The following is a 10,876-nucleotide window of genomic DNA, read 5'->3' as shown; positions in this document are numbered from 1 at the left end:
ACATTTCCTTAAAATTACCAATTCAGGGGCAGCAACCCAACAATCTGTTATCTGGTTCATCTGAAAGTTTCAGTGCAGAAAGATATTGACTTGATAAACAATTTTAACCCTTTCAGATTTGCCTTAAATACTTTGGTTTCAGAGTAATAAGCCAAAATATTTTACCCCTGTGTTCTATTTTTAGCCATGTGGCCATTCTTGTTGGTTTGGTGAGTCACCGGACACATTTTTAAAACAACATACCCTTATGATGATTCTGACCAAGTATGGTTAAATTTGGCCCAGTAGTTTATTGAGAAGATTTTTGTGAAAGTTAATGACAACGGATGACGGACGCCAAGTGATGAGAAAAGCTAACTTGACCCTTTGGGCCAGGTGAGCAAATAAGGGGATGTAGTATGATTGCTTATGATTCAACTATCCACCAGAGCCTAAGCAACTATAAGAAGCCTTCAACAATGAGCACAACCAAAAAAGTAAGAGTAGGCAGTATATGACCCTTATTGACTGTATCAACCAAATATCTTTGTAGCAGACTAGCAGTTAAAAAAAAAGTTTTCTATCAGCTATATTCAAACTTGATTCTTTGCTACAGCTTTGTAAGCTTGGATCTGAAATAACACAATCAAACCGTTTCTTGGTTTTCAGGTACTTCTAGATCTTTTATGGAAGTGTTTTTAGGATATTAGAATGTGTACTTAAAGATGCCCACGAAATAGGGGTACAATTGGGCAAGCGTTGAACAAAGAGCTCTAAAGTTTTGTGGGCAGTACATTGACAGATCATGCGTTAAGTGTATAAAACATGGATTGAGAACAGTCTCAGAATGCGGATATTTCCTCAAAACAAATTCTTGGGTTTTCTGGGGAGAAAAGATGGTTTAAAAGGCAAAACACTACATTTATAGATGTCATATCACAAATATTTTCAACTTTGTATGGTTTTGTAGTTCAGGAGTTGCTGCTCAATGATTTCAGTTTCCTTTAGTAGTATAGAAAATATTTCTCTCTTTTTTTTTAAATCCTAATAAAATTGAAACCAATATATTTTTTTCTACTTTAAATAAAATGAATACAATTTCTTGACACAAGATAACATTTATTTCTAATTGTACAGGGATTGGAAACGAACTCAATTTATATAGTTATCTTTTAACCCACAAAGTATATATATACATTTTAATCATTTATTTGTCGTTATAAAGTCCTGTCCTCTTCTTAGCTGCCTCTACCTCATCTGCATTATATCCTGCTAACATTATAGGATCTAAATCTGTATCTCTAATCACTGTAAAAAGAAAGAACAACACAGATTATTGTTAAGAAACAGAAGTACCGGTATGTTGAAGGATTAAAGAATATATCAATGCAAACATAAATCTTTTTGTCAGTGGTATTACTTAATTTATTTCACTTGACTGGGTGGAGTTTAACCAGTTTGCTTATTATGAGACCAGTCCATCTATAGACAGGAATTTCGGGATAAATTCATCAATGAATTGTTCAGTTATTCGTCCCATATCATACACTCAGTTCTCTTGTATATCCGTTTATTCACACTGATAGGTGATTATAAAATAAATCTACAATAATTATAACGGTAATCATCCTTATCACACACATCTTCTAATAGACTGTTCTCATGCAAATTAAAAAGTAAGCTCTGCCCAATCAGTTGAAATAACATTGGTACATGGTCATAAATGTAAAAAAACTCTGTTTGTCAATGGTAGGAGAAAAACCTTCCTTTTTTTAACTAGGTAATGAAAATAGAAATACCAGGTTTTGTTTTGTCTATTAATAGCCAGGAGCTGATTTCACAAAAAAACTTACTACTTAGATTGGTCATAAGTATACTGAATTGTTTATGACTTGCAATCAATCTTTTAGTCTTAAGTTTTTTTGTGAAATCTGGTTATCATGATATGCTGTGGTATTTGTAACTACATGTAATAATCAGTTTTTTTAATTGAGGTTTCCATATTTTCTCTTAATATTTGACATTATGTTTACTTCCTGTATTACAATTTACCGAAAATAAAAATTGTAAACAGGAAGAAAAACATAATGTCTTATGCAGTCAGTCGGCCCCAACTTAAAAAAAAATCTGGATCCCCCAATGTAGTGCTTACATTTTTTTTAAATCAACATTTTATCATAAAATCAGTGTATTGAACAGATTAAAAATACATTTTAAATATTGAACAAATAAAAGATCACACATAGTTTAGCAAGTTACTACATGTATTTTCATCTGCTTAGAAATGCTGACAGAAAATATTCACTCCTTCACTCAAAATGCTTGTTCTATTAAGTTATCATGAATAAACCAATTGATCTAGACATGCCAATTGATCTAGACATGCCAATTGATCTAGACATGCCAATTCTTCCAGTTAAGAACATAAGTACATAAGTGTACAATTTTTGGTTCATGCTTAGAATATTGACCCACAGTAATGTTTTTAACAACACATGACAAAGTTGTGCCATATTTGATGCTATCAATACAGCTAATGACAAAAAATAAATGGGGAATGTGTCCATCATGTCCCCCCCTGCTAGCATATTACAGTATAAAGGAACATAACTCAATTACTGTAAAAGTGATGCTTTCAAAATTTGAACTTGAACTGGGTTAAGTGGTAATAAGCATTATATAGACATTTCATTAAACTTTGTTTAGACAAACTTAAGTTAGGGAACAGAAACAAAATGTCATATGAGGTTATAAAGGGACAAAACTGAAGAACATTAATCAAAATGCTTGTACATGTATTAGCAACGATGGGTTAAGTTGTTTTAATTTTTTCAGTGAACATTGCCTTGTATTAAGCATTGATTGAAATTGATGTAATTGTTAAAATTTATTTTAAAAATTAGAGTTATAACTCCAATTCTAAAAATAATTTTTAGAACAGATGTAAGTTTCCTATATAGTCACTTGTGAAGGAGCATTTCTCTAGAACGGTTGAAGTGACACCATCAAAATTCAAACTTGATCTGTATTTTGAGGTAATAGGCATTGTGGTTGAAGTAAACTCAAGTTAGAGAACGGAAACATAGAAAATCAGCATTTTTTTCATTTGTAAAGGCGCATAACTCAGCGGTTTATGTGATGGTACCAAAATTCAAACTTGGTCTGTGTTTTGTGGTTTTAGTAATAGACATTTTGTAAAAGTTTTATAACATTTGTTTGAAGCAAACTTAAGTTAGTGAACAGAAACTAGTTTTGGGAAGTACATACAGACGGACCTGTTCTTGGGTAAAACTTAATGCCCCCCTCTGCTATGGAGCCTGATTTTAAAAGAATTCATTTCTGATTCATTTCTTAATACATAATTTTCAAACAGTGTAAGGGATGTAATTGTCTAATCAAACATATATATATAACAGTGTTCAATTAATTCTAATTGGATTACCTCCGCTTTACTGCTTTTAAATCGTCTAAATTGTCCTTTAACCAGAAAAAACCCTTGTTTTTCCCCTTTTTCGACCCTAATTGCTTAATGATTTGAGCCATAGCCACCAATTACCATCCCTTTGTAGTATGGAAGCTTGTATAATTTCAGAGAGATTTAAACACTTAGACACAAGTTATTGCCTGAAAACTACAAAAATGCTTATTTGGGTCCCTTTTTTGGCCTCTCACTTATTGGAACCCCCCTTGGAGCAAGAACCCCAAAACTCAATTCCTTCCTTTCCTTTCTGGTAAGAAACCTTGTAGTATAATTTCAGAGAGATCCATACACTTAAACACAAGTTATTGTCTGTAAGCTAGAACAATGCTCCTTTTTGGCACCTTTATTTCTTAATATTCATGGATATTAACCCCAAACTGAATCTAAGCCTTCCCTTCCTTATATGAAACCTTGTGGCACAATGTCAGAGAGATCCATGCAGTTACATGTATACATAAGTTTTTGTCCCGAAACTATAAAAATGCTTGTTTTTGCCCCCTTTTTTGCCCTTAATTCCTAGACAGTTTGACCCATAGCCTTTTAAACTAGAGGCTCTAAAGAGCCTGTGTCGCTCACATTGGTCTATGTGCATATTAAACAAAGGACACAAATGGATTCATGACAAAATTGTATTTTGGTGATGGTGATGTGTTTGAAGTTCTTACTTTACTGAACGATTTTGCTTCTTACAATTATATCTATCATGAACTTTGCCCATTAGTAACAGAGAACTATATTTGGTAAAAATTTACATAAATTTACCAAATTAATGAAAATTGTTAAAAATTGACTATAAAGGGCAATAACTCCTTAAGGGGTCAATTGACCATTTAGGTCATGTTGACTTATTTGTAGATCTTACTTTGCTGAACATTATTGCTGTTTACAGTTTATCGCTATCTATAATAGTATTCAAGATAACCAAAAACGGCAAAATTTCTTTAAAAATTACCAATTGGAGGGCAGCAACCCAACAACCAGTTGTCCAATTCATCTGAAAAATTCAGGGCAGATAGATATTGACTTGATTAACAATTTAACTTCTTGTCAGATTTGCTCTAGATGCTTTGGTTTCATAGTTATAAGCAAAAAACTGCATTTTACCCCTATGTTCTATTTTTAGCCGTGGCGGCCATCTTGGTTGAATGGCCAGGTCATCGGACACATTTTTCAAACTAGATACCCCAAAGATGATTGTGGCCTAGTAGTTTCAGTGGAGATTTTGTAAAAGATTACTTAGATTTACGAAAAATGGTTAAAGATTGACTATAAAGGGCAATAACTCCTAAAGGGGTCAACTGACCATTTTGGTCATGTTGACTTATTTGTAGATCTTACTTTGCTGAACATTATTGCTGTTTACAATTTATCTCTATATATCTATAATAATATTCAAGATAATAACCAAAAACAGCAAAATTTCCTCAAAATTACCAATTCAGGGGCAGCAACCCAACAACCGATTGACCGATTCATCTGAAAATTTTAGGGCAGATAGATCTTGACCTGATAAACATTTTTATCCCTGTCAGATTTCCTCAAAATGCTTTGGTTTTTGAGTTATAAGCCAAAAACTGCATTTTACCCCTTTGTTCTATTTTTAGCTGTGGCGGCCATCTTGGTTGGTTGACCAGGTCACGCCACACATTTTCTAAACTAGATACCCCAAAGATGATTGTGGCCAAGTTTGGATTAATTTGGCCAAGTAGTTTCAGAGGAGAAGATTTTTGTAAAAAATTACTTTAATTAACGAAAAATGGTTAAAAATTGACTATAAAGGGCAATAACTCCTTAAGGGGTCAACTGACCATTTTGGTCCTGTTGACTTATTTGTAGATCTTACTTTGCTGAACATTATTGCTGTTTACAGTTTATCTCTAATTATAATAATATTCAAGATAATAACCAAAAACAGCAAAATTTCTTCAAAATTACCAATTCAGGGGCAGCAACCCAACAACCGATTGACCGATTCATCTGAAAATTTCAGGGCAGATAGATCTTGACCTGATAAACATTTTTACCCCATGTCAGATTTGCTCTAAATGCTTTTGTTTTTGAGTTATAAGCCAAAAACTGCATTTTACCCCTATGTTCTATTTTTAGCCATGGCGGCCATCTTGGTTGGTTGACCGGGTCACGCCACACATTTTTTGAACTAGATACCCCAATGATGATTGTGGCCAAGTTTGGTTTGATTTGGCCCAGTAGTTTCAGAGGAGAAGATTTTTGTAAAAGTTAACAACAACGACGGACGACGGACGACGGACGCAAAGTGATGGGAAAAGCTCACTTGGCCCTTCGGGCCAGGTGAGCTAATAAATTCCAACCTTCTACTTTCATTAAGAACATTGTGGTAAAATTTCAGAGCAATTGAAATATTTATACACAACCAATTGTCCTGAAGCCAGACAAATGCTTGTTTTGGGGCCCCTAATTCCTGAAATGTTGGGACCATAATCCCCAAAATCAATCCCTACCTTCCTTTTGTGGTTATAAACAATGAGTTAAAATTTTATTGATTTCTATTCACTTATACAAAAGTTATTATCCAGAAACCATCAGTTTTTCAGAAGATGCTGACGACGACAACAAAGTGATACCAATATACGACAATATTTTTTTTAAATTTTTGCAGTCATATAAAACCTAACTCACCTGTATATTCAGTTTTGTACTGGTACATAAGGGCTTTCCTACTTTCAAATCTACGATTAATGAAAGGTATACTAAGAAAAGCTGCAAATATAAGCAAAAATTAGCATAAGTGATGAACATTAAACATGAAGAAAACTGAAATTAATAATATGCTATACCTTGATTGATATCTGATTTCAATATAAATTAAAGAATTGAACCTATTTAGATACATATTTCAAAACCCATGTAACAAGCATGGGATTTCACCAGAATTCTGAAGTATAAAACAATCAAAATCAACTAAATTAATAATTCTTAATTATGGGCTTTTCCTTAGATGGTGTTTTTGGAATTTCTGAAACAGAAATGACAATTTATGAAATAGAAATGACCATGTTTAACCCTGCCACATTATTTATGTATGTGCCTGTCCCAAGTCAGGCGCCTGTAATTCAATGGTTGTCATTTGTTTATGTGTTACATATTTGTTTTTCATCATTTTTTTACATAAATAAGGTTGTTAGTTTTCTCGTTTGAATTGTTTTACATTGTCTTATCAGAGCCTTGTATACCTGACTATGCGGTATGGGATTTGCTCATTGTTGAAGGTTCTACCCTGACCTATAGTTGTTAATGTCTGTGTAATTTTGGTCTTTTGTGGATAATTGTCTCATTGGCAATCACACCACATCTTTTTTTTTATTTGTAACATGTAATATGATTTTTTTATTTCTGAGGAACTAAATGTGTCAGAAGATGCCATGAAAACAAATCTGAAAGGTTTACGTAATTTTACATTTATGTCAATATTTGGTAGCTACTTAAAATAAAAACTTACTTAGTCCAAAGACTGTAAAAGCCATCTGCCATTCCCAGTTATATGTGAAGCTCTTTTTAAATTCTTGTAATACTGGAAAAAAATAATTGCTATAAATATCAACTACAGAAAGGTACTAAGAAAAAAATTAAACACTACTTTATTATTTCATTTCAACTGTTACATGTGTTATATCAAATGAAAATGCATATATGTATGGACAAAATCCCTTGCCTCTTCATCATAATGATGTATCACATGTGGCTTTTTCTAACCTCTAATTTTTAGGCCAATGTTACCATTCCTATTATTGTTTTTTGCCAATTGTTTCTTTTTCTTTATATTTTATCATACTGTTTTTTTTGTTTTTTTTTCTCATTTCATGCCTGCTAACATTTCAAAATCTAAAAGTAGTTTTAAAAATATTATAAGGTTTACAAATCATCATTTATAAAATTATTGTCTTCCCATTCCTAATTCCATATATACTGCAAATGAACATATGACACTTTCTTTTTTATCAAATGTATATAATTCTTGTATTTTTTTCATAACTAGTGTAGAAAAAAACAGATATTTTTCTTAACTTGGTAGTCTATTTGGTTCAAATTCAACAATATTTCATAGCATAAAACTTTCCTTTATTTAAAATATGCTATTTTTAGAAGGCATGCACAAGATCACCAGACATTTGAAGAACTCTCAAAACAGGAGTTTCCCTAATTTTGATCACCAATTACAAAAAATATTTAGGGGGAAACCATACATACAGAAGATATTAATGAATAAAAGTGTGTTATAATTTTGTTCACAGGATATTATCAGATAATTTGTTATATCAATTTTTATAAAGTGAAGTCAAAGGTCTTAGGTGCGCAGATACACCAGACTGCACCATATATATTAAAAACACTAACCAGCAGGAAGAAACAGTTTTATTGGCTTGCATAGAAAATGTGTGTTTTGGTGGCCTCCAGCTGTAATCTGCTCTTGGGTCGGGTTATTGTGTCTTTATTAAGTCTTTGACACGTTCTCCATTTGCCATTTTTTATGAAAAAATATATACATGATGTTTATACATATAGCTGGTGATGGACTATTTTTAACTATGTTGAGGTGTGAAAGTTATGTATATTTTTAGTGAGAAATCACTGATCTCCAAAAAACTGATTATTGAGGTGAATAAAAGATGAATCCGGGTCCGTACGCCCTAATTCACATTCGCCCTAGTACCTGTTCGCCCAGGGTCTATTCGCCCTGATTTTTATTTTTTACTAATTGTTGTCTAGTGGCATAATTTTAAGTATTTGAATAAAATATGTTGAAGTTTGTTGAAAAAATCACCGAATATTGATATTGCCGCAATCAATTTCATCATTTTCCCTTTGATTGCTGTAGAATACTGGAATACAATGTATTTATCTTTGTTGATATTTGTTAACAAAATAATTGCATTCAGTCATTCACTTATGTATGCAGTATAACTTAGACTAGTCTCAAAGTATTTTAATGAATGAACTTGTAAATCCGTTTTACAGTTCGTACATTTTTTTTAAATTAATTTCAAGCTGAATATATTATCAAAACAAATTTGTTTTTTATATTATAAATCCATCAAAAGACAGGTATCACAATAAGCAGTGATCCGAATTATTTTGTCATAAAACAATAAATTAATGATCCTTAACAAGCCATAAACTTTTAGATATTTCCATGTTTCCATAAATTTCAAGAATATATACCATAGAAATATATCTGATTAAGTTTATTCAACTTCAATGCCCTGAATATTAATATTTTTTAGTAAGGCGAACGGACTCTAAGGGCGAACGAACTCAGGGCAAACGGACCTAGGGCGAACGGTCCCGATACCATAAAAGATAGATACGTACAGTGACAGTCATGACAGTGTCTGTGACACAGACACTTGTTTCTATCCATAGGAAGGTCGATTATCCATATAAATAGAAGAAAATAGTCGACCTTCCTAGTATGGATAGAAACAAGTGCCTGTCCCACACGGGCCACATGCTGTGGTCTGTGACTGTGGTAAAAAAAAATACACAATTTTCTTGTTTTATAAATGTAAAACCTGCTGCATATTTATAACTATGCATTTAGGGAATTGAGACCAAACCCTTTAAACTGCTTACTTGATGTTCCCTTTCTATAGTAACCAGTTCTCATGTATTTGGGAAAGTGGCTCATGTTGCTGCTTTTCCAAGTTTTCAATGTCAAAGCAACATGGATTACTTCCCTTTAAATTTGAGCCGCGTTCAAATAACACTTGAGAAACATTTGTTTATATATTACTGCTAAAATAAATATGCAGATCCCGATTTATAAATCAAATCATTTTAGTTATAGCCGTCAGGTAATAGGGTATACGATACAATTTTTGTTGCTGATTAAAATATTCAATTTTCTATATTTATAATGCATAACTATCACTTCTGTGCATGTCTCACCTAGAAGATCTATATGATACAATTTTATTTTTGTTGAATAAAATATTCAATTTTCTATATTTAAAATGCACATCTATCACTTCTGTGTATGTCTCACCTAGTTTCGAGTGATTTAAACGACGGTGAAACTGATACAAAATTTATAAAATTGAATATTTTACTCAACAAATAAATAAATAAAAATGTATCATATCCACAAGCGCCTGTGCATCGGTACACACAATGGAACATTTTGTAAAGCATGATCATACTACATCTTTTTATTGTTATATACAACCGATTGCATTGCGTGTGTTCGTTTGCTTAAATGCTAGCTGAACCGTGAAGTCTATATAAGGTAAAGAATAATACCTTCCTTTCGAAGTAGCCTAGTCCTACATACAGCCTGATAGATTGGTTATCTGTCGGACTTGTCTACTCTTAAAAGATGACATTTTGGGTAACCTGATAATGAATTCACGGTTCAGCTAACAAGCAAACTAACCAAAGATATTACCTTTACGATGAACACTCAAAGCAATCGGCTGTAATACATTTTAAAAGTCATCATCAGCATATGGCAAAATATTATCGTAATTTGAGCTGATTTCGCTTATTTTGAAAAAAAGGCCATAGGCAGACAATTTACTTAAAAGAATTCCATCTGGTAGACAGTAAAAGGTTTTCGATAGATCGATAGTATTGTTGCCACATACATGTTGGTTTGGTTTTTAATCCAAATCAGTTTTTCCTATTTTCAAGGAGTCTCAACAGAGCTGTCTGACATACATGACCATTCCTATAAATGCACATGATTCTATTGTGCTACATTGTCTAAATTGAAAACTACGTTCAAACCTATGATTGCGTTGGATAAAAATCGCAATTTTTATACGTGTGCATGTAAAACAAATTTCGTTGTAGGTGGGGCTAAAAACAGCACAAACAACATTTTCCAAAAGACCAAAAAAGTGAAAAAGTATATTTAAACAAAACGCATTTGACTAATATGTCGATTGCCAAATAAAATTGATCACAAGATGTAACAAAATGGATCTGATATAAATTTAATACTAAACAGAATTTTCTTTTACTTGTGGCCACGATGTTATGCCACAAACATACGGTGTCAATATTTTTAGTTGCTATTTGATCAAATCATGTAGCCTTTTTACATTGACCCCCTCCCCCTTCCAGTTTCTCTAGAATGTAAACATGAAGAGTGTCACATTTTGGGTCAGCTTTTAAAAGGATTAAGTAAGTACCCTTGTGTTTATTCAATGCTCAGTGAAACTGGCATGCATATCAAGTTGAAATTTTTATAGAAAATCCTCATATCCCCCCCCCCCCCCCCTCTTTGAACTCTCATATTAAGCAATTCGATGCTCAATAGATGTCTAGAGGATTATTCGGTTATGAATTTAAATATTTTAAAACAAAGATAAATATGGACCAATTCAAGTACACCTTCTATAATGCGCCGAGACGACTAAAGTTACTCAGCAGGAGGCT

At 32.5% G+C, this 10,876-nt stretch overlaps 1 protein-coding gene across 1 annotated transcript; it reads right to left on the bottom strand.

Annotated features, from left to right (window-relative positions):
- Positions 1 to 1,077: 1,077 nt before the first annotated feature.
- Positions 1,078 to 9,236, bottom strand: LOC134727189 (uncharacterized). The gene is made up of 4 exons (XM_063591567.1): positions 9,071 to 9,236; positions 6,939 to 7,010; positions 6,119 to 6,199; positions 1,078 to 1,287 (listed from the first exon to the last, which is right to left on the bottom strand). Exons 1-4 carry the CDS (start codon positions 9,123 to 9,125, stop codon positions 1,187 to 1,189), a joined length of 309 nt encoding a protein of 102 aa, XP_063447637.1. The 5' UTR covers positions 9,126 to 9,236; the 3' UTR covers positions 1,078 to 1,186.
- Between the last annotated feature and the right edge of the window lie 1,640 nt (positions 9,237 to 10,876).

This window comes from Mytilus trossulus, chromosome 7 (genome assembly GCF_036588685.1).
Source record: "Mytilus trossulus isolate FHL-02 chromosome 7, PNRI_Mtr1.1.1.hap1, whole genome shotgun sequence".
Lineage (NCBI taxonomy): Eukaryota > Metazoa > Mollusca > Bivalvia > Mytilida > Mytilidae > Mytilus > Mytilus trossulus.
This window is presented reverse-complemented; position numbering and strand designations above follow the sequence as displayed.